Genomic DNA, 25,583 nt, shown 5'->3' with positions numbered 1-25,583 from the left:
TTTTTGCCAAGTCATTATGTTATCCTCAAGCTATTCTTAGACTTGATATCCCACTTACATAAGTTCGGAGAACACATACCTCGGAGATTGTCAATCCATCACAATACGTTTCTGCCGCCATTTTTTACCACGTACTACAAAAATATGGATCCATTTGCTGCCAGCAGCGTTTTCAGACAGCACGACCTGGCGATCTTCAGAAGACAGCGTCTTTCCACCTAAAAGGCCGGCAACGTATCTCTATAATAATAATAATATCAGCCCTGTAATATATACTGTCCCATTGTTGGGCACGGGCCTCATCTACTACTGAGAGGGATTAGGCCTTAGTCCACCACGCTGTAGTGCGGATTGGTAGACTTCACACACCCTCGAAATTCCTATAAAAAAACTTCTAAGGTATGCAGGTTTCCTCAGGATGTTTTCCTTCACGGTTAAAGCAAGCGATAATTCACAAATAATACACGCATAATTTTTTAGTAAAGTCAGAGTAGTATTATTTTAGTGTGTGCCCTTGGGATTTGAACCTGCGGACAGTCGTCTCGGCAGACCGTTCCACACCCAACTAGGCTATCGCCGCTTTTTTTACGCATCCCTACGACCTCTGGTAATGCAGATGTCCATGGGCGGTGAACACTTACTATCAGGTGAATCTAGTTTGCCTTTTATAAAAAAAACCCACAAGTGTCCGCAGATTTAATTATTTTTTTGTTGTGTTTTTTATTGTCAGGAGAAGAATCTTATGAAAGAAAAAAATAAGGAAGTTGAGCGAAACGTTAGAAAATTTAAGAAAACATAAAGAAAATTTTAATCTATACTATTATATAAAGCTGAAGAGTTTGTTTGTTTGTTTGTTTGAACGCGCTAATCTCAGGAACTACCAGTCCAAACTGAAAAAATATTTTTGCGTTGGATAGCCCTTTGTTCGTGGAGTGCTATAGGCTATATATCATCACGCTATACCTAATAAGAGCGGAGCAGTAATGGCTAAACTCAGGAACTATCAGTTTGAACTGAAAAATTCGTTTTGTGTTGGATAGCCCTTTATTTGTGGAGTACTATAGGCTGTATATCATCACGCTATGACCAATAGGAGCGGAGCAGTAATGAAACAAGTTGCAAAAACGGGGACAATTTATTAGTTTTGAGAGCTTCCGTTGCGTGCGCTGCGTAAACGGTTAGAGTTATGCAACAATGATGTATGACGGGATTGTTCCTCTTAAAAAGTTCTAAAAAATATATTATAAAACAAAGTCCTCCACTGCAGTTGTCTGCCTGAACGTGTTAAATTCAAAAACTACCCAACGTATTAAGATGAAATTTGGTATGGAGACAGTTTGAGACCCTGGGAAGAACATAGGCTCCCGGGAATCTACTACTTTTATAACGGAAAACTTTAGCCTGAAAAACTTTATAACGCGGGCGGAGCCGCGGGCAAAAGCTAGTTTTATATAACTGTCAATTGTTTGAAATAACTGTCAGCGATCGACAGAATACGCGCTGCAAATTCATAGTTAAGACGGGACAACGTCTGTCGGGTCATTTAATAATCTATGAGATGTTTCAGAACTTTATTTATCGATATTACTTAAATCGATACTGTCATATCTCTAGCATTAAAAAAGTTATATGGAAAATTGATGATTGGTAGATTGCAGCAATGTAGCATTGATGCTAAAATATTATTGTTTCGTACTGTTAGTCGCTACGCATATAATATGTCTTTATTCGGTAAAAATAACTATTAAGTTTTTTTATATATAAAAGAACGTAGATTACTGGTGGTAGGTCTCTCATATGTAAGAGTCCACCTGGATAGGTACCACCGCAATGTCTATTTTGGCCGCCAAGCAGCAGTGTGTAGTCACTGTTGTGTTCCGGTTTGAAGGACATTGTAGCCAGTGTAACTACTGGACATAATAAGACTTAACTCGTCTCAGGATGGCGAGCGAATACCAAACAATACTTTATAATTCAAGGTGTTGGATGGTGTTTATGGGCGGTCGTATCGCTTACGATCAGGCGAACGGCAAGCTCGTCTCATTCAAGCACCAAAAAAAAACTAACAAGCCATAGTCCTCTGTGACTTGTCAACACTAATAAAATCGACTCCAACACAAAAATATTAAACTATATCTTTAGTTATAGATCAGACATCACGGCCGAATTTGTGCTCCATAATTTGTTACCAATTATTGGTAATAAGTCGCTGTCTTATTTGAAATGTGTGACAAGATGTCACAGCGTCCTTAGATATTAATACGAAAATAATATATTTACAGAAAATGTGCTAATATTTGCATTAAAAATGTGCAAATCATGATATGGAAAAAATATATATTTTACATTGATGTTTTGCTATTACTGTAGATTGAGTAACCATCACATAAGCGCAACATTTTTATATGACAATCTTCCCAATAGTCTAAGATCCCGCTGTAGAATTAGTGCGCTCATCGAGTATATGTTAAAAACTACATTCTTACACATATTTATGCTTAGAAGAATATACAGGGTCATTTCGACATTGCGTTACTAAATGAAACCACAGGTTCGTGGTGACCTCTGCTAACACCGTGCAAAAGATTATTCATAAGTAACGAATATTTACGTCAATAATCCCGATTTTAGATTTATGGTTTTTTGATCACGCTGTCTCTTAGCGCGCTTAACTGAAGTGAATGAACTACGTCACAGCTGATCATATTATTACCGAACCTATAGGGTTCAGAAGGTCAGCTCACAAATGAACTCCCAATACGTTCACTGACTTGGTTGCAGCAGTTCATTGAGTCAATAATTAATTACTACAAAAAATATTTCGTCAATTATAAACGTTATTTTCGTTATTAAAATAGTTTTCTTACCAAAAAAGTTACCTACATAATTACTAAAGTTACAAGATTTAAATCTATTGGTATCGTATTTTTTTTTAGATTCTACATGATATTCCGACATTTATTTTAATTCCAACATTAACATTTCGGTTTGTCATAATATCTAAAAGAAGACTACGTAGACATTACCGAACGTCATATTATACTTTCTGTACCATTTCTTTTGCTAGATAGGTACACTATGGCAATGCGTCCGAGCCTTTGACCGAGTCCGAAAAGCGCGCGATTATTCAATACAATAGTCGTACTCTTTCTCGCCTAAACTCGCAGTGTTGTCAGTATAAACTTTTTACCAAAAGCTTGCAAAAACGACACAGCATTTCAAAAATTCTGATATTAGATTTATTTTATTACATGATGTTCTAACAGATTTAACACACAATTGTATTACAAAATAAAATAAGTAATGATTTATGATGAAAAGATTAATGAAAAGTCTACCTAATTAAAAATAATACACAGCAATATTTTAGCATTTTTGAAAAAAAAAATAAGTTATAAAGTATAATAGGGATTTTGGATTCAGTCATTCATTTTCAATAGGCATACAGGATATAAAATAAACAAGATATTGCACAATAAACAAAACTGTACCTTCAGCGCTAGTGAGATGATACGTGCTATTTTGGTTGCATTGTCGCACTCAACACAGTGATGAATGCGTAGTTTATTTTTTCATAATACTTAATGGTTTTAATCATTTTTTTGGTGCAAAACGGGTCACGTCCCCAGAACTCTGAAAATCGGGACATCCCGCGCAAATTGGGACATCAGGCAACACTACTCTTGCCGCTACTTTGTGGAATTCGCTAAACTCGTGTGTCGCGTGTTGGTCGGTCAGGTACAAAGAAATTTAAAGTAGTCCCCTAAATGCGACCTTAACAGGTATAAAATAGAGTCTATATTTAGAAATATTTTTAGCATTTTGAATATTTTACGATCGCGAAGTTGCATCGTTGACGCGTACGCGAAACTGAACTAATCACAATCTATTGATTATGTTTCTATCGGAGGCTGTCATTACGATTTTAATGTGGATTTATGAATTTGCGATAGGTACTGAATGGAAAAATCCAATATCATTCTGTCCGACCCGGGATTCGATTCCGTGACCTTAGCAAAGCATCCGTACTATAATACAACTGCGGCACCGAGCTAGTCACAAATTAACTGTATTAAAAGTACTTTGAAGTATGAAACAACTTTTAAAGGAACAAGCAATCTACAAATCATCATTAGGTATTGGTAAACGCATTTACTATTTTGAAAACATGTTTAGATACCTATTGGGACGCCGCGCCGCGCCGTGACGCATCCCGTCGCTCGACATTTTTACCTCAAACTATCACATTACCTAATTATCATCAACATTGTAACTTCGTTATTAGTTGTTCGTGTGAATTGCCAGACTTGCAGAATGATATTTTATTGTTATGAGTGTTATAAAACTAATCGTTGAACGTATTTATTATACCTACTTATCTACTAAAAAGGATGAACTACCTACATTAGAATGTGTGTGTTTTGATTTAAAAGAATAAAATAACTTTAAAATTACGGTAATCATGTGTTATGTGTACCTAACTTATGCAGTTGTGGTTGTTTGATTAGTGTTGTTTGCTTATGATGATAGTTTGAGCATAGAAAATATTGTTCTAAGAAATGTGATGATTAGTGCGTGATGTTTATGTTGGCGTTGGATGTCCACCTGCAAGGTGGAGAGACGACTTGATAAACGTCGCGGGAACACATTGGATGCAGGCAGCTTTCGACAGGTCCGTCTGGAAATCTTTAGGGGAGGCCTATGTTCAACAGTGGACTTTATGTGGCTGATGATGATGATGATGTTTAGGTATGTGTCTTTTTGTAACCTCGGCGTAGCGTTGTCGCTGCTGGTCTAATTGTTGATTGAGTGATGTGGCACGACACAAAACCCTAGGTAGTTAAAGCGCCGACATCAGCTGTTCGGTTGCGGCGCGGCGCGCGCGGTGCGACGAACTACCCTTGCGCTCCGAGTGTGCATCACTTGTTCGTGTGCGTGAGCATAATATTATCAATGACTGTGTGCGATGTTGCCGCTCCGACGAATTCTAGTATAGTAATAGTGGCAAAAGGGTGTTTAAAAATGAAATGACTATTTGAATATTTATTTTGTTTGAAAATTTTACTTTTTTGTTTTTGACCTTAGGTTAGAGTAACTTATAGTAAACTGCTTCTTTCAAGATGACTTTCTCGCAGTTACATTTAAGTCTAGGGTCACAAAATGACCCTGTATATCTACTAGGTTGCCTATTAAAACTTGGCCGCAAATATTTTTAATTAAATTATTGTTAATTTATTTTTCGGAAAACATTTCATTCATTTGTTTTTCACATAAAATAACGTCCACTTCATGACAATACACATAAAGACTCTGAAAAACCACGATTGCCGTTGCGCACTTGGCCGCACCTCTTCGCAGCCAGGTGTAAGCAGGTATGACTATGATACATTTACTCGTTCATAATGTATATTTATTAGCTATACATCAAATTAAAGCTGAATTTTTTCTGTTGATCATGATACACGGTTGCCTAATTAAATCTGGCCGCAAATAAGGGTTGCCGACTCTTAAAAATGATAAATATTGAAGGTAGAGTGAAAAAGAGCTAGCGCGTTATATTACCAGTCAGAAAAGGATAGCGAGTACTAGCTGTACGACACTTTTGAGCCATTGCGCATACGCCTGATGATCGTGTTCTCAACCACCAGTTAAAACAATAGTAGATACAACTTAATAAATACTCCAAAAAAGTCTTCTCAAAATGATAAATGTAAAAATTACCACAATAAATTACTATCCATTAAAAATAAAATTAGGGTTACTCACGTAAAATAAAATTTTATTGTGCAAGTACTGTTTGAGTAAATATTATATTTTATTCAAGTATTCAATAACTTATTACATATAAATGAAGCATTTAAGTAACTCAAAAATTAAACAAACGTATCTTATCTATCCGTAAATTTTATTTAAAAATCTGAACCATCAGAGCTTTCATTTTCACTATCATAGAAGCTATCACTTTCATAACTTTCATCGCTAGAAATATCATAATCATCGTCATTATCGGAAGATTTGTTCGTGGAATCACAGAGAACATTTTCAACTTGCATTGGAGCTGAATCTCTCAGAAACCATGTAGAATTCTTCTGTATCTTTATGCTTTAAAACTGTAATTTTTTTAAGACACGCTGTATGATATCCAAAGTCATAGGTAGATTCAATTGTTAATATAATATCATTGTATTTATATTTTTTTTTACGACGAAATAATAACATTAGCAAACACTTTTTGAATGATGCATCATCAAAGTCAAGTACATTGCATTTTTTCTCACACAGAAAACACGCCTTCATCTTCATGAATTTTATTCGAAGTTTATTAACCCATTTAGCATCGGAATGTTTGCCGGCAAACATGACAGCTACATGACGTGTGTCACGGGAATATAACCTTATTATGTACTACATGCTATGTATGTTATCCTTTTCTGACTGGTAATATAACGCGCTAGCTCTCTTTCACTCTACCTTCAATATTTATCATTTTTAAGAGTCGGCAACCCTTATTTGCGGCCAGATTTAATTAGGCAACCGTGTATCATGATCAACAGAAAAAATTCAGCTTTAATTTGATGTATAGCTAATAAATATACATTATGAACGAGTAAATGTATCATAGTCATACCTGCTTACACCTGGCTGCGAAGAGGTGCGGCCAAGTGCGCAACGGCAACCGTGGTTTTTCAGAGTCTTTATGTGTATTGTCATGAAGTGGACGTTATTTTATTTGAAAAACAAATGAATGAAATGTTTTCCGAAAAATCAATTAACAATAATTTAATTAAAAATATTTGCGGCCAAGTTTTAATAGGCAACCTAGTAGATATATATTCTTCTAAGCATAAATATGTGTAAGAATGTAGTTTTTAACATGTACTCGATGAGTGCACTAATTCTGCAGTGGGATCTCGTACTACAATGACCGCTCTATATTATTTTAGAACTCTATAGAGTCTTTGCTCTAATAGAAGATCTAAGGAAACGGGTGCTTTGCAAACTAGTAGCAAATATTAAAGTTCTGCAACGTCGCTGCGATATTTCAGGCTTTGAATTTATTACAAATGCATCATAATATAATTCTCTTCACTCTTCAGTCTAAAAATAAAATGTTCAACTACAATACCTATGAAACAAAGAGTTCTAAGATCATATAGAACGGACATTGGGAAGATTGTCATACAAACATTTTGCGCTAATATGATGGTTACTCAATCTACAGTAATAGCAAGACATCAATGTAAAATACTTCATATTTTTTCCATATCATGATTTGCACGTTTTAAAGCGAGTATTAACATATTTTCTGTAAATATATAATTTTTCTATTAATATCTAAGGACGCCAACATCTTGTCACACGGACATTTCAAATAAGACGCGACTTATTACCTATTGCTAATAACTTTTAGAGCAAAAATTTGGCCCTGATGTTCGGTCTTTAACTAACTATATTGTTTAATGTCTGCTATGAAGTCATATATCCCATAGTAACAAAAAGTATATTATAGTTAAGCCACTTTTTTATATAAATAAATTCTTGGGCTTCGAGCCGACCTGGCAGAGTTGCACAGCAGAATTAATAATAAAGTGAAAACAAACTTAATTTTCAGTATAATAAAAAAATATATATTTGTAATATATTGCAAGTCACAACACAATCATAATAAGATAGCAAATACTTAGTAACAACTCAATATTAGGCATTTTGCTTTGTATCTACTATTATTACTCGACATTGGCACAATCACTGATAAATAAACGGTGGCAGCCATGACATTAAAGAAGAACTCGAAATTTTTAATCATGCTAATTACAATAATTCACCCCCCAAGGCAATTCTTGTGCGCTTGGTATCCACACCAAATGCACGCTCATGCACGGGGGAACATTTGCCACGACCCTAGGCACACAGTTCAGTGTGTATACCTCATGGTTGCTAAATACACACTGAGGCCTATAAGGGTTCGCGAACATTTCCCCTCCCTCTCCCTTCCATCCTATGAAAGCGCCTTCTCCTTCCTTTTCTCTTCCTTCCCTCTATCCCCTCCCTTCTTCCTCCCAGGCCCTTACACCGGATAGCCGTGGGTCGCCAGCGTACCGTCCGCTGGCACCCTCGGTGATAACGATAGGGCATACCAAATCCTCACAGGGACTGCCGTGGTTGCAAAGCCGAGGGATCACTTGTACACCGTTCGCAGGGTACCCCCGGTGATAATCATGGCAGATCTCCAAAAAAAAAAACAGTAATTCAAATAATATTATATTACCAGTTCATATAATAGAAAGGGCCGTTGTGTTTCCCTATGCACCCTCAACATAAACAGTAATGTTTGAAATATAATAAATATAGGTACTTTTAAATTTAGCACTGTTAACATTATTAAATATAATTTTAATATAATTATAATTTATACTCTGTAGCTTTGCCTGAATAACATAAAATAAAAAAAAATTGTACACGTGAGATCTTATTGTTTATTCACCGGCAACTATATTTATTTATTAATACTTCTAATTAATTATGAGTATTACTTGAAATAATATTGCGCAATTAATTTTGTTGATTTTTTTCCTCCTCGTTTTCAAATTGCACAACCATTACAAATTACATAAAATAGAATAGATAACTGAAGACTGACGCATTTATCATAATCTCTTATATATAATCGGCGCTGTTGGTGTGCACTATCATTCCAATTTCCACATTCTACAAATCTCAGTCTAAGGTTAATTATTGTAAACAAAGTGATAAAATCGAATTAAATGTGTCATATTTTGTGGTCTATGTTTTAAATTTTCCCGCGAAAAGGCATTACATTTATTAAAGCGTAAGTTTGTTTATTTATATTAGATTGTACGGTTAGGTATACAACACCTCAGATGTTTTATTACATAGATACGTTGTCCGAGCTCAATACTGGCAAGACGAAAGTAAGGTAATTGCCCGACATTCACTTAGTCAACCAGGGGGTGGACACTTAGAACATTTTGTGTTATGATGAATGATTATATATCTTAATGCCGTTAAATAGAGTTTAGTTTTGGTTGACAAAAGGATGTCTCATCGTAACATCTTGTACCAACATAATAATCCAATAAATTTTGAAAGTATGTTGGCTACCATGATAGTTGATAATTTGCCGCCATTATTGACGGTAGATTTGTCATTGTTGAAGTTTATTTGCAAAAAAATTGTATTATTGCGATTATGTTCAATAATAAGTTATGTTTTATGCCGAATACGTTGAGTTGAGCCAGCTTTTCCGTTTCGTGTATATTTCTTCTTGAAGGAATTTGTGTAGTGTGTGTTACAAGATAGTGATTCTTATTATTCCGAGATATTGACTCTAATTCTGTTTACATTTGTGTAGTTTATTGATTTTGTGTGCGAGAATGGGGAAAAGAATTAATGTGTATAAAAATGTGAGGTTTGTGGCATACAAAAGTACCCAAAGTCAAACATATTTATGGCTAAGTATCCACTTGATCTACACCGGTAACAGAAAATTTATATTATGATTTAAAACATTACATAAAAAGTGATGTATATTTAATTCAAATTTACAACCTCAGGTAGTCGTTGAAGAGAATACTCTAGATTATGGAGTTTCAATTCTATGCTTAGTAACCTAATCAAAAAAAGGCACGTGTGAAATCTATGAATTTGCCCTTGCAATAATTGTATCATAGTAATTGTTGATTAGACGGAAAAAGATCATATCTGTAAGGTATAAAATTTTTCAATTTCCATATAAAATTGGAAATAAATAACGGAAAACTGGAGTGTTATGAATTTTTAAGTAGGAGACCTAAACATTATACAATTAATACATAAGAAATTCACGTGATAATATTGTGTATTTTCTAATTAAATAAAGGGAATTATTAAAAATTGTGGACGTTTTATTTTTAATATTCTAAATTCAATCATAATTTATACCAGTGTAAGATTTATGGTCAGCAATTTTTATCGATATAAAGCTGTCGATACAAAATTATCGATAATATCGATTTAATAAGGAACGTTCCTAGAAACGAGCAGATTTATAGTAAGTTGGCAGCCTTGCGTATCATTTTTTCTGCGTAATGTTGGTACAAAATGTAATTCTACTGGGCTCACGTATGTTTGCGTGAGCTCAAATTCAATGTACTAAGTGCCGCCTCTTCTTACGTAGTATATTACTTACTCTATGTAGTCAACCTCCAACCACTGTCGCCGCTAGCCGGCTTACTAACTTTTGTATTTTTATAAATAAAATGCCTTCCTGTGTTTTTAGACGATGTACACATTATACTCCAACTTTGAATGAAAAAAACGTTTAATTTCATACGTTAGTAATAGGTATACACTATTTAACTTATTTTTTAACTAATAAATGCATTTTATTCGACTGTCATGGCGACGGGGCGGTCGACACTCGGGCTCATTCGGGCGTACTCGGGCCCACTCGGGTCGTATCAATGCGAAACGCTAGGGTTGTGACTATAGTAAATACTGCGCTGTTTTTATGTGTAATTTTGTTAGTGTATGACGTGTCTATTTGTAAAACGTCATTGTACAACACGATATACGCACCAAAGGCGTCGGGGGCAGGGGGGCAGCTGACCCCCCCCTTCCCATCAGAGGCGGCCTTTAGGGGAGTCGAATCGGGTAACCGCCTGGGGCCTCGCGCAGTGCCTGGCAGGACCTTTTTCTACGATCTTACCGACGAAACTGTTGCAGGGGCACGTTTTTTTTACTCTGCCCGGGGCCTCGCGTCTGTTACTTTTTTCTTTCGCCTGGGACCACGCGTCATTCAGGGCCGTCACTGTCCCCCATAGTTTCTAAAACATGAATGAATTCACCAACTCCAATCCTAATTCGGTACATAATTACGCTCTGCTGTATGTTATTATTAAAGCGGGAGTGGCAGATGAACATGTGCTCTCGACTTTACCTACAATAGGGGACCGGCCTATGTTTGATTTTGTTAATTATTCTATATGTAATGGTCAATAATACGAAAAAGAAACCCTCCTGCGAAAACTGCATAAAAATTGTTTAATGAATGGGCTAGTAACTCATATTTCAAATATTGTAATGTGCAGAAGTGGGCGCGTTGTGGAGATATCGCTTCATCTCTTTCTTTCGCACGCGTCGTAATTCCCGATGACGTCAAATGTGGGTATTTTGTCTCTTTTCTGTTTTTTGTTACTTACCCCTTCCACCGACATTCAAAGACTTATAACTTGTTGATTTTTTACTGCATTTTATTATTTCCTTTTGTGTTATAATTTATATAACGTAAATATTTCATAATACTTAGTAAAAAACAAAAATGAGTCCGGTACCCTATTCACACTTTTCTCATTCTCCATATCAACTTGCACCCCCCCCCCCCCTTGGGCCATCGTCTCTTGATGCGCACTAAGTCTGGAACTTATATCCCACATTGTTGGAACTTTAGACAAATTAATTACAAGACAGAAAACTTCAAACGCGTCGAAAAAAATAAAGGTGAACTTTTCACCTCTATATCCAATTCCCGCGCTCAGTGCGCTTCGAGCTGTCACTGTGTTCACATCTGTTGCTACCCGAATTTACATTGTTTAAAAATGGCGGTTTATGTATTTAAAGTGTGCAGAAACTACAAAGGTCGATCTAAAACAATAGATAGTGTGACCTATATTATTTTTTTTACTGGTGGTAGATCTCTCATATGTGAGAGTCCGCCTGGATAGGTACCACTGCAATGTCTATTTCTGTCAAGCCGTGTGTAGTCACTGTTGTTCCGGTTTGAAAGATATTGTATCCAGTGTAACTTCTGGACATAATGAGACTTAACGATGTCATAATAAACTAATTTAATCATCAAGTCATTTTCGGGTTCGATAAAGAGTTGGCAACACTGCAAATGACACTTGACTTGCATTATAAGGAAGACGAGCTCAATGGACTTGTATCCAGAGCCGTAATAAATAAATAAAAAAAAACACTTGACAGTTGACAGTCGGCAGTCATAACTCATAATGAATATTTGTTTACAAATCATAAATAAGAATTTACTTATTAAAATAGAATAGATACCTACAGATCGTAAGTGATGTAACGTTTTTATCATTACCTATCGTATATAATCGTAGCTGTTGGTTTGCGGTATCATTCCACATTCTAGAAATCTTAAAGAAAGGTTAGTTATTGTAAACAAAGTAATAAATATCTTTATCAGATTTTAATTAAATGTGATTGATGTATTTGGGTTTCCCGCGAAAAGGCTATAAAGTAATGAAAGCGTAAGTTTATTTTTTTTTCATTTATTTTAGATACTAGCTACGGTTCAATATAGTATACAACTCAGTGTGCGCATTGCGCGCTAAGATAATGACTTATTTCGCACATTGTTAAACTATAATTCTATATTGAACAGACGTAATAATTTGAGCACCAGATATACGTTCAAGGGAAAGGAATTTAGTAGAATGAATTACAGTTATGTATTACAATGCAATATATATACCATATTTTGATTTATAAAAGAATGTGTTCCATATTCAAACATTCTTTTCTTCAAGATTATTTGCTGGCCAGTGTGGTGTTACTATATACTACACTATTCTCACACATCTATATATATATAAAAATGAATCCCTATTTCCCTTGGTCACATCATCATGCTTGAATGGCTGGACCGATTTCACTATTTCCTTTTTTGTTGTGTTTGTTATTGTCAGAAGAAGGTACTTATGAAAGAAAAAATTAAGGAAGTTGAGCGGAACATTAGAAAATTTATTTCATTTCCAGTTGAAAAAGATGTCACTTTAATGATCATTTAATAAAATATTTCCTATACGACTAGCTGCGCACTCCCCCACCATTTTGTAGTGGGAAAAATTACCCATGTCCATGGTTGATCGAACAATTGACACATAACTTAATCATTGGTGTTTCGACCAATCAGAATCAAAGGATTCCCTTCGTGCTGTGTTTGTGTTAGAATATTCTAGGCGAGGATGGTGTTTTTCTTTTTGGTGTAGGTACAGGAAAGTCCTTTTAAGATGACTATGATAAAGTAAAATTTAATGAACAACGTTTGTTGATTGTTTAAATTGATAATATTCCAAGTAATTTACGTAGAAAAGTGCACAAACTGTTGGTCTGTTTGACAAATAAGATAATTATTTAAAAGCTTGCTCAAGCTTGGGATACTGTTCTACATTTAATGAAATCGGAACCCAAAAAACGGACAGACTTTAAGACACTGTGAGCTCATTCTGCATCAAACCACCAACAGGAATTTTTTGGGTAATTGTAAATATATATGTATTTTTTTTGATATATCTATATATTTATATACTAGCTTTTGCCCGCGGCTCCGCCCGCGTTATAAAGTTTTTCAGGTTAAAGTTTTCCGTTATAAAAGTAGTAGTTTCCCGGGAGCCTATGTTCTTCCCAGGGTCTCAAACTGTCTCCATACCAAATTTCATCTTAATACGTTGGGTAGTTTTTGAGTTTAACACGTTAAGGCAGATAGATGCAGCGGGGGACTTTGTTTTATAATATATTTTTTAGAACTTTTTAAGAGGAACAATCCCGTCATACATCATTGTTATATATCTTTAACCGTTTACGCAGCGCACTCAACGGACGCTCTCAAAACTAATAAATTGTCCCCGTTTTTGCAACATGTTTCATTACTGCTCCGCTCCTATTGGTCATAGCGTGATGATATATAACTTAGAGCACTCCAAAACAAAGGGCTATTCAACAAAAAAATATATTTTTAGTTCGAATCGGTAGTTCCTGAGATTAGCCATTACTGCTCCGCTCCTATTGGGTATAGCGTGATGATATATAGCCTATAGCACTCCACGAATAAAGGGCTATCCAACGCAAAAAGATTTTTTCAGTTTGGACCGGTAGTTCCTGAGATTAGCCATTACTGCTCCGCTCCTATTGGGTATAGCGTGATGATATATAGCCTATAGCACTCCACGAACAAAGGGCTATCCAACGCAAAAAGAATTTTTCGGTTTGGACCGGTAGTTCCTGAGATTAGCGCGTTCAAACAAACAAACAAACAAACAAACTCTTCAGCTTTATATAATAGTACTAGCTTTTGCCCGCGGCTCCGCCCGCGTTATAAAGTTTTTCAGGCTAAAGATTTCCGTTATAAAAGTAGTAGTTTCCCGGGAGCCTATGTTCTTCCCAGGGTCTCAAACTGTCTCCATACCAAATTTCATCTTAATACGTTGGGTAGTTTTTGAGTTTAACACGTTTAGGCAGACGGATGCAGCGGGGGACTTTGTTTTATAATATATTTTTTAGAACTTTTTAAGAGGAACAATCCCGTCATACATTATTGTTGCATAACTTTAACCGTTTACGCAGCGCACGCAAAGGCCACTCTCAAAACTAATAAATTGTCCCCGTTTTTGCAACATGTTTCATTACTGCTCCGCTCCTATTGGTCATAGCGTGATGATATATAACTAAAAGCACTCCACAAACAAAGGGCTATCCAACGCAAAAATATTTTTTCAATTTGGACCGGTAGTTCCTGAGATTAGCTTTTACTGCTCCGCTCCTAATGGGTATAGCGTGATGATATAATTATAGCCTATAGCACTCCACGAACAAAGGGCTATCCAACGCAAAAAGAATTTTTCAGGTTGGACCGGTATTTCCTGAGATTAGCCATTACTGCTCCGCTCCTATTCGGTATAGCGTGATGATATATAGCCTATAGCACTCCACGAACAAAGGGCTATCCAACGCAAAAAGAATTTTTCAGTTCGGACCGATAGTTCCTGAGATTAGGCATTACTGCTCCGCTCCTATTGGGTATAGCGTGATGATATATAGCCTATAGCACTCCACGAACAAAGGGCTATCCAACGCAAAAAGAATTTTTCAGTTTGGACCAGTAGTTCCTGAGATTAGCGCGTTCAAACAAACAAACAAACAAACAAACTCTTCAGCTTTATATAATAGTATAGATATGCAAGTATGTTACTACATTTGTTTATTATTACTCTTTTTATGTGTTTTTCACTTTTCATTCTTATACACCTGCCTCCGTCCTCATACAAACCCAAGGTTGACTGGGGGAGAATGGCCATGGCATTAAGTTCGTTCATGGCCTGTATACCACATGTACAAAGTGTAAAATAAATAAAAACGTAGGCCGATATTATAATTTTGACTTTTCGGATGACCAACACCTAGTCTGCTTCGTGGCCGCGAACACTGCGGTCTTCGAAACGTCGGTAGAAAATCACTACATAGTATAAAACAAAGTCGCTTTCTCTGTCCCTATGTGTGCTTAAATCTTTAAAACTACGCAACGGATTTTGATGCGGTTTTTTTTTAATAGATAGAGTGATTCAAGAGGAAGGTTTATATGTATAATAACATCCATTAAATAGTGGAGAAATACTGTTATTTTGTTTGTTACACCCGTGCGAAGCCAGAGCGGGCCGCTATGTTTTTATATACAACGTTCACAGTTTTTCTGTAGTGTATTTAGTATCAGCATTGCACCCGTGGGAAGCCGGGGCGGGACGCTAGCATAATATAAAAACTGCAATATAATCCGATTTTTTTTTTTCTTCAAAGTCTAACATTCGCGTAAACATAATAAATCATTAAGATACCTATTTCCTTGGGAAATTACGTTTACAAAATGTTTTGAGGATAATCTTATAGATATGCATTATTATAGTGTGTTATCTATTTATATATACATACTATAAAACAAAGCCACCATTTCTGTCTGTATGTTATCGATTTTTTTAAAATGTACTGAGCGGATTTTTATGAAATTTGGTATAGACTTATATCTAATATTGAGATGCAACAATATTAGCCAATCATAACGGCCCTATGTCTACGCACTGCGAAGGCTGCCATGCCGTCAGCACTGAGAAACAGACTTGTTATCACAATGCTCCGTCCTTAGATAAATAACGTCTATGAATAAGAGGGTTAGTTTAGGACCCTGGGAAGGTTATAGGGTATCCCGGGAAAATATATAGCGGGACTTTTATCCCGGAAAACTCATTCACGCAAGCGAAGCCGCGAGCAAAAGCTAGTTTAATATATACATTGTCTCATACTCCGGTAGAAGTGGTCGTCAATCATAGGCAGCCGTCAGTCGGTTTTTATTTTTTTCTGTGTTTCACAATATTAAAATTAAAAGAAAACTAGTAGGAACTTATGTGGTTCGCTTAGGATGTAGGGGGGGGGGGGGGGGGCGAGTTTCCGCTATTTGATACGTAGCTCACCCCCCGCCGTCAGACGGTTGGGTTGAAAACATGCGCTTGCGCTTGCAACTGTAGTAGTGAGTGAATTATAGTTATTACTATTGTGAACACATTCACAGGGACAAATATAATTGTGATTATAATTTTAATATTATCGTTGCTCTTAGGTATAAGGTCAGGGCGCTTATTCCGTCTATAAGGGTAAATCCGTCTTTTTGTAAGGACAGGCGTTCTATTCAAAGGACAACTTCGATAGCGGTATAAGTAAGAGAGTCAAAAGTCCCTTACACGACTATTAAAGCTGTCCTTCGATTAGAACATCCGTGATTGCAAAAAGACGGGCATACCTTCGTAGACGGAATAAGGCGATACCTCAAGGTCCATTTTCATACATTTTGTTTCGGCTTTAATCTGGGTAACTAAACAAGTATTGGCAAGTAAAGAATTTAAATTCACGTCTAGTTAGTGATAAGTTCTCGCAGTTGAAAGAAAAATGTAAAAATAATTAATAATCATGGATATTTCTGCCTTTAAAATTTCGTCATATAAAATGGACCTTGAGGTATCGCCATAAGGCGCTGACTTTACATTTGCGATTTCGATTATATAGCTATTTGAATTACCTACGCATAATAACTTTGGTAGATGTGTAAATGATTGTTGATTTAGAACTTTTTTTTTTTATTTTAATTAAGAGCTTGGTCGTTGTCCCACGTCTATGTAGCTCCGTACGTTTGCTTCTATACGTGATCTCACTTTTGATGATGTTTTTTTTTATTAATGCATAGACCCTTCCGGCACAGGAACATTGAAACTCCAAGTATGAGGTCCACTCCGCACATGATTTAGGATTAAGACTAATCCGCTTAGTTTTTGTTTCTCGTCAATATGTAATAGCGGCGATGGCCTAGTTAGTTGTGGAACGGACTACCGAGACGAATGTCCGCATGTTCAAAACCCAACCACCTCTGATTTTTATAAAGTTTTGTGTGTATTCTTTGTGAATTATCGCTTGCTTTAACGGTGAACCTGAGAAGTTCTCTATAGGAATTTTGAGGGTGTGTGAAGTCTGTTCGCACTACAGCGTGGTGGACTGAGGCCTAACCTCTCAGTAGTAGAGGAGGCCCGTGTCCAACAGTGGAACAGTATATAAAACAGGGCTGATTTATTATTAATATATGTTAACTGAACTAAAAATTTGCTTCATGAAATTTCACCACCGCAACCTTTTGTTTCAGCATCATGAGTTACGACACGATCGTGGTAGGCCTAGGGTCAGCTGGTGCGACGGCCGCGTCGACCCTCGCCAAGGCCGGGAAGAAGGTCCTGGCGCTGGAGGCGATGGACAGGGTCGGCGGACGAGTCAACACCGTGCCCTTCGGAGATGGACTCGTCGAGCTCGGGGCTGAGTGGTGAGTACAAATATTTACTGGTGATATTTGTATAAAATTGTTAATGTGGTAGCGTACACGAAGTATAAAACTCGTCATAGTGGCCGATGTGAGTCAAGTTTTGAATCAGTCTCTATACAGGGTCATTTTGATATTGCGTTACTAAATGAAACCACATACTTATCTACTTGGAAATAACTCTAGAATAAGTTACTTCAGCCGTAGATGTAAAATAAAAAAGTGTAAGTTTCAAACAAAATAAATATGAATAAAGAGTATTTTTCGCCACTACTTCTACTCTAAGAGAATTCGTCGCAGCAACATCATAGTTTCAGTCAGAAATACATTCACACACACGCCATATTCGCATTAAACTACAAAATGATAAAAAAATCCGAATACTAAAACCAGGATTTTTGGTGAAAATATTCGTTATTAAGGTTATAGCTTAAGGTCCATTTTTCATACATTTTGTTTCACCTTTAATCTGGGTAACTAAACAAGTATTGACAAGTAAAGAATTTAAATTCACGTCTAGTTAGTGATTAGTTCTTGAAGTTGAAAGAAAAACGTAAAAATAATTAATATGCATGGATATTTCGGCCTTTAAAATTTCGTCGTATTAAATGTATGAAAAATGGACCTTAAGCTATAACCTTAATGTATGATTTTTGGCACAATGTCAGCAAAGGTGAAGACGAGTATGTGGTTCCATTTAGTAACGCAATGTCAAAATGCCCTGTATATAAATATAGAAGGCTGGATGCGGGATTACTATAGGTTGATCTGGAAATCTTTGGGAGAGACCCATGTTCAGCAGTGGACATGCTACGGCTAATGATGATATAAAAAATATAATTGACAACATTTCAAAATATAAAGTCCTTTAAACAAAAATACCGTTTCTTAATTTTTCTACTCTGAGTTCAATTATGTATTTTTAATATTTTTTTAACACTTAATTTCGAAGAAAAAAATTAAATACCGAAAAGTGCTTGATGACGTCATACATACGGTTCAATGAAGTAGTTCTGTGGTCCACCTTATTATTTATTTAAAAAAACTAAGACACCATTATTTGTCAATGTCAAATGTAAGTATTACAATAGTTACGTCACAACTGTCAAAGAGAGGGAGAGAAACAAAAAACTGTCACTTCATTTCTTTTTTACTGCAAAGCAAAGGTTATTACGTCTTGAGCCGTATATATGACGTCATGTGGTGCTTACGTCGTTTTAAAATAAAACAGAATTCAAAGTGAAAATCATGAATTAAAATATCTAAATTTTGAAAAAAGATAAAATATGGGTCTCATAATTTTAGATCTAGTTTCATAAAATATAAACATTTGAGTGTGTTGAAAAAATGAAATGTTGTCAATTCTCACCAGAATGTATCGGTGGCCTAGTTGTACTGCATGCGTGGTACGGCAGCGCTCTGAGGTCCTGGGTTCGAATCCCGGGTCAGGCAAAGTGATATTTGGGTTTTTCTGCTCAGTATCAGTCCGGAATCTGGAATTTGTGCCCGATATGGCGATAGACTCGCCCCCTATCATGAGACGGAACACACTTGGCGAAAAGTGGGAGTTGTTACCTAGTTGCACGTCTGCATACCCCTTCAGGGATAGATGCATGATGTGTGTTTGTTTGAAACTTGTGTCTTAAACTGACTTTGAAAAGAGCAACACCAGAGTTTCTTGCCCGTTCCCTGGTGAGAACTGCACGAACTGGTGGTAGAGATATTGACGGAATCTAAATAATGTATAACATTTTACGGATTCTAATAAATCATTTCATTTCAAATCTCACCAGGATGCACGGCACATACCCAAGTCGAGTGTTCGACGCGGCCGTCAAAACAAACATACCACTCCTCACCCAATCGTTGGACTTCAAGATTTACAACTCCGACGGCTCGTCAGCTGACGATCGTGTGATTCAAGACCTTATGGAGTATGGGTTGGACGCGGCCGACCACCCGCCAGCTGTGCCTGAGCCTATGGGCCAGTATATATGGAGGAAGTAAGTCCAGTGTCTTTTTTAATGCTTTGAGGAAAACATGAGGAAACCGGGCGAATGTCTGCAAGTTCAAATTCCAAAAGGCATACACTTCTGACTTTTATAAAATCACTAGCTTTTGCTCGCGACTTCGCCCGCGTGAAGGAGTTTTCCGGGATAAAAGTCCCACTATATATTTTCCCGGGATAGTAGCCTATAACCTTCCCAAGGTCTTATACTATCTCCATACCAAATTTTGCTTTCTTATACAACGTCCCGTTCCCGTGGGAACGGCATAAAAAGTATCCTATGTCCGTCCCCTGGTTCTAAGCTACCTCTCCACCAATTTTCACCCAAATTCGGTTCCTCCGTTCTTGAGTTATAAATAGTGTAACTAACACCACTTTCTTTCATATATACAGATGTGTGTATTTGTCAATTATCGCTTACTTTAACGGTGAAGGAGAACATTGTGAGGTAATCTGCATACCAGAGAAGTTCTCTATAGGAATTTCGAGGGTGTGTGAAGTCTGCCCGCACTACAGCGTGGTAGACTAGGGCCTAACTCTCAGTAGAGAAGGCCCGTGCAGTGGGACAGTATATAATACAGGGCTGATATTGTAATTTATTATTATACAAGAAAGGATATAAGGAAACTCCTTCAAAAAACAGTATATCATTGTGTTGGTGATTCCATAAATGATGTCATTAAAAACGTCGCAATGGAATGATATAATCTTCTCTTATTTATTAATTTTAAATGCGAAAGTTAGTAACTGTCTCGGTGGCGTAGTTGTACTGCATGCGCGGTTCCTCAGCGTTCTAAGGTCATGGGTTCGAATCCCGGGTCGGGCAAAGTGATATTTGGGTTGCATAATGATTTCTTATGTTTACGCGAATGTTAGACATTGAAATTAAACTAATTTTCCGGATCTATCGCGGTTTTTTTGCAGCTACTTTGCAGCCTTCATGGTCACGGGGGGGACTGACCATGAAGGCTGCAAAGTCTTCGAAACGTCGGGAGATTTTTTTTTATTAAAAACCGCGATAAAATCCGTAAAATTAGTTTAATTTCAATGATATTTGAGTTTTTCTGCTCAGTATCAGCCCGGAGTCTGGAATTTGTGCCCGATATGGCGATAGGCTCGCCCCCTATCACATCATGGGACAGAACATACTTGGCGAAAAGTGGGTGCCCTAGTTGCGCCTCTGCATACCCCTTCGGTGATAAATCCGTGATGTGTGTGTACTATATTTTTAAACCTTATTTTGAAAAATACTATATTTCACGGAATTGCTGGCAACCCTAGCCACAGTTCAATTACCTAAAGCTGGTAATACAACACATTGTATAAAATCTTTTCCAGAATGCTAGACTACATGAACGAAAAATACCCGCATTTATCGAAAAACACGAAATTCTTAGATTCATTACTATTCTATATGGATTTAGTAGTGAACAGTTATGAGTCTTCTAACAATTGGAATGATGTATCGACGGCCTCGAGGTACACTAAACTGGAGGGTCACCAACATATAAGCTGGCATAAGCTCGGATATAAAACTTTCTTTGAAATATTATTGGTGAGTTTTATCATGATAATTGTTTTAGCTATTTTATGTGTAAAACTGGGGTGATACCACTACAAGACCGAGGTGATACCACTTGCGGAAACGACCTTTTTAAGTTAGAAACGCAACTACAAAGCCCTTGCTTCATGTCGGTTTTTGTTAGAAAGTGGTAATGCCCCGGTCGAGCTGGGGAAAATATACTCCATGTGATGATTAAAATGAAAGTAATTATACGCCCAAACCGCACTAGCCCAGCTTGGTACCTAGCTTACTGTAGTCTCCGTAGCTGAGGAAGCTAGTGCTTAGCAGCAGAATAGCCTAAAACCGAGTTGCCCAAGTGTATCGTGATCTATAATCAGTCTGTGTATATCCTGTTTCACACAGTTCGGCATAATGATGACGACTGGGGAATGTCCATCTCTCGTGTACAATATCTGGTGGTAGATCTCTCATATCCGAGAGTCCGTCTGGGTAGGTACCACCGCAATGTCTATTGCCAAGCAGCAGTGTGTATTCACTTGTGTTCTGGTTTGAACATTGTAGCCAGTGTAACTACTGGACATAATAATTAACATCTAATGTCTCAGACGAGCGCAGTGGAATACCAAATACTTTGTAATTCAAAGTGTTGGTGTTTCTACTGTTTATAGATCGTATCGCTTACCATCAGGCGAACGGCAAGCTCGTCTCGTCATTCAAAGCAATAAAGAACTATCTAGACACCATTTGCTATGAGTAGTGGGGTTGTCCTGTGCCTGAATAAACTGTTGAAATGTTTCCAGAACACATACAATAACGGTCCCGGCTACCCCAACCTGGACATCTTGTTGAACAAGGAGGTGTCTCGCATCACGTGGCCGCGACAGCCGGCGGAGGACGTGGTCGTGTCCTGCTCCGACGGCTCCGTCTACAGAGCCCGGAGTGTTATTGTGACGGTCTCGCTCGGCGTGCTCAAGGAGAGGTGGGTTGGGTTAGGTTAGGTTAGAAAAATAATTTGTATTAAGTTTTTTGGCATTTAATACTGCGGATAAGTTTTTTTTTACTATCATAATGACAATTACAGCGAAATGGATTTTTTTTTCAATTTAGATTTGATATTAGCAAATCAGAAAAAATTATGATTTGTGTTTTTTATTTAGATTTTGACCAGAAAATCGTCGTAGAGTACCAAACTCTCGTAATACTTTCTAAGTTTGATTTTAAGGAAATGCATTTGTTAAATTTCCTGCGACGGCATCCGCGTGAAAATGTTTTTCCGGGATGAAAATAGCCTATTTGATTTGATTTGATATTGCACTCAGGAGTGATGTAGCTTCCTACTAGTGAAAAGCATTTCAAATTCGGTTCAATAGTTACTGAGATTAAAGCGTCCAAACAAACAAACTCTTCAGCTTTATATGTATAGATGTAAAAAATTACCCAACTACCCCGTCAAATACATTGTTTTATTTTTAGGCACGCCAACCTGTTCTCTCCGAAATTGCCTGAGAAGAAAGTGTCGGCCATTACCAATTTATCTATGGGAGTGATGGACAAAATAATCCTACGATTCGATCGAGCATGGTGGCCGTCCGGTGCTACGTTCTTCGGGTTCCTGTGGGACAAGGAGACCAGAGAAAAGGTGCCCCAAAAAGATGAATGGGTGACGAAGATTTATGCCGCGAGTTGTCCTCTCGGGAACCTTAAGGCGCTGACGCTTTGGACTACCGGAGATATCGGGATATTGGTGAGTATTTCAAGCTACTGGTGGTAGGTTTCTCATATGTGAGAGTCCTGGGTAGGTACCACCGCAATGTCTATTTCTGTCAAGCGATTAGTCACTGTTGTGTTCTGGTTTGAAGGACATTGTAGCCAGTGTAACTACTGGAATTATTTAACATCTCATGTCTCAGGATGGTGAGAGCAGTGGAATACCGCACAATATTTTGTAATCAACGTGTTGGATGGTATTTCTACTGTTTATGGGCGGTCGTATCGCTTACAATCGGGCGAACGGCAAATTCGTCTCGTCATTCACAGAAATAAAAATAAAAAACTATTGTCCCTATGTTGCTGATGGTAGGATATATTTTATATCCGCCCAGATAGAAAAAATGTAGAAGTTCTTTTTAATGGCATGCTATAACATTTATATTATATTATATTGTATTCCTCAGTTACTCGCGGTTAATCTAAGTATGCAATTTTCTCAAGCAATGTTGTGTACATCTTTAATTGGTGCATGTCTTAGTAATTAAGCCTGTGCAAAGTGTATTAGATTGTTGAATATATGTACTTTTGATGTTCCTATTATAGTAAATAAATAAATAAATAAACTGTACGTAAGGTGTTAAAACCCGCCATAGTGGCCCACGCGTCGCGATCCGGGATCAGCCTGTGTATATCCAGGCATAATTATGTCACCTATCTGTTTCTCTACAATGGTGACTACTTAGACGTTCCTAAGGTAGCCTTAAGTATAATACGAGCAGTATAAATTTTTGGTACATTATTCATACAACATTTGTTTTGTAAAAAAATAATAAATCCAAAATTATCCTGAAATTATATAAAGAAGCTTTTAATTGTAACGTTTAGACGTATTATCCAATATATATTGAATTATAAATTTATTATAACGACAACATATTTTAAAGTTTGAGTATTAATCAAAACAATTTCACAGGTGGAGACACTGCCTGAAGACTTGGTGAAGAACAAAGTGATGGAAATCCTCAGGAGGTTCATGGGAAAGAATATCGACATACCCGAGCCTATTGGCATCATAAGGTATGTCAGTCTCATAATACTAAACTCACTATGCACTGACCCTCATATTCACAAACGTTACTTTGATAAATGTTACATCATCAGCCGCAGCATGTCCACTGCTGAGTATTTGCCTTCCCCCAAAGATTTTCAGATCGACCTATTATAAGCCCGCATCCAGCGACCACCTCCGACTTTTATGAGGTCATCTGTCCTCGTCGGTGCACGTCTGCTGCGCTTGCCAGTTCGTGGCCTCCACTCCAGAACCTTCTTGCCCCATCAGCCATCAGTTTTACGAGCTATGTGCCCACTATTTTTTATATAGTACTTAAGAAATTATCTATTTCGTATTTATTTCAGATCCAACTGGTATTCAAATCCGTACACCCGCGGCAGCTACACCTACGACAACCTACTGACCGTACAGTACCCTAACTCCAGAGTCGACCTGGGCGAACCGCTGGTCGACTCTGCAGGCAACCCTCGAGTACTGTTCGCTGGTGAGGCGACCAATCTTACGCAGTTCTCTACAGTGCATGGGGCGTCTGAGACCGGTTATAAAGAAGCCATTCGTCTATTATCGGTGCAAAGTAAATTATAAATCACAGGTCGACTTACCAACAAATGGGCGCCATGGAGTACATAACTGGGGCCTTTTCTCTATGCGTCGCGTGAAACACCAGGATAAAAGTCCCGCTTTACATTTCCCGGGATAAAAATAGCCTATAGCACTCCGTAGTAATGTAGCTTCCTATTAGTGAAAAAATCAAAATTGATTTATATATTAGTCCTACTAATATTATAAATGTGAAAGTTTGTGAGGATGGATGTATGGATTTATGTATGTACGTTTGTTCCTCTTTCACGAAAAAACTACTGAACGTATTTGGATGAAACTTTACAGTATTATTGGTTATACATCAGAATAACTTTTGTGTAATTTGGTCACAATACGATACATATGAAGTAAGTGGGAAAAAAATTGTCCTGGCAAACTTCCTCACGCGAGCAAAAGCTAGTATCTATTTTGGACAGGAATCGAACACTGAATAACCTTAACCTATCATTTGACAAAGGGCATGAAATAAATAACATTTTTGTTAAGCAATTTTAAGTCATAATCTATGGCTTGAACAGGTCTCTCACTAACCTTATATACTATATTTATGTTTTGTTTTTATAAATAAAAGTATTTAATGAAATCATTTTTTATTTACCTATTTACAACGTAGTTATACAACGTTCCGAGGCTCCGAGGTTGAGATGCTGACTATTGTAATTGTCAATTCATAGAATAATCCCACATACTGTCCTGCAATTTGTACCATTGTAATGTGTAACAAAAAGCAATTAAAATGTAGCGTTTACATCGGCAACATGTTCTATTTTCATCATCATCATCTCAGCCACAGGAAGTCCACTGCTGAACATAGGCCTCGCCCAACGATCTCCACGTCGACCTGTTGGAAGCGGCCTGCATCCAGCGACTTCCTGCCACCTTAGCCAGGTCGTCCGTCCATCTGTCCTATTTTAATTCGCCCGAATAAAAGTTTTACTACTTAGACGTAGACCTGTCATAACAAGCTTGTTATCGCAGCTTTACTTCGTCCTTAGATAAAAAACGTTTATGA

At 37.2% G+C, this 25,583-nt stretch overlaps 1 protein-coding gene across 3 annotated transcripts; it reads left to right on the top strand.

Annotated features, from left to right (window-relative positions):
• Positions 1 to 8,674: 8,674 nt before the first annotated feature.
• LOC115447699 (probable polyamine oxidase 5) lies at positions 8,675 to 25,154 on the top strand. Of its 3 annotated transcripts, none has more exons than XM_030174894.2 (8): positions 8,675 to 8,830; positions 17,483 to 17,656; positions 19,447 to 19,656; positions 21,000 to 21,216; positions 21,987 to 22,165; positions 22,660 to 22,930; positions 23,870 to 23,973; positions 24,313 to 24,553. In XM_030174894.2, exons 2-8 carry the CDS (start codon positions 17,487 to 17,489, stop codon positions 24,551 to 24,553), a joined length of 1,392 nt encoding a protein of 463 aa, XP_030030754.2. In that variant the 5' UTR covers positions 8,675 to 8,830; positions 17,483 to 17,486. The 3 variants fall into 3 exon arrangements, with proteins under 3 accessions (XP_030030754.2, XP_030030751.2, XP_030030752.2); XM_030174891.2 differs by lacking the exon at positions 8,675 to 8,830 and adding an exon at positions 11,984 to 12,275 and having other exon boundaries at positions 24,313 to 25,154; XM_030174892.2 differs by lacking the exon at positions 8,675 to 8,830 and adding an exon at positions 11,996 to 12,172.
• The last annotated feature ends 429 nt before the right edge of the window (positions 25,155 to 25,583 follow it).

Source organism: Manduca sexta, chromosome 1 (assembly GCF_014839805.1).
Source record: "Manduca sexta isolate Smith_Timp_Sample1 chromosome 1, JHU_Msex_v1.0, whole genome shotgun sequence".
NCBI classification, from domain to species: Eukaryota; Metazoa; Arthropoda; class Insecta; order Lepidoptera; family Sphingidae; genus Manduca; species Manduca sexta.
This window is presented reverse-complemented; position numbering and strand designations above follow the sequence as displayed.

Excerpts from the sequence above, each read along its gene's own strand:
- LOC115447699 (XM_030174891.2), top strand. The coding sequence starts at position 12,232 with ATGTATTTGGGTTTCCCGCGAAAAGGCTATAAAGTAATGAAAGC. Across the intron at positions 12,276-17,482 it reads GGCTATAAAGTAATGAAAGC|CATCATGAGTTACGACACGA; the intron begins GTAAGTTTATTT and ends CTTTTGTTTCAG. Across the intron at positions 22,166-22,659 it reads CTCGGCGTGCTCAAGGAGAG|GCACGCCAACCTGTTCTCTC; the intron begins GTGGGTTGGGTT and ends TTTTATTTTTAG.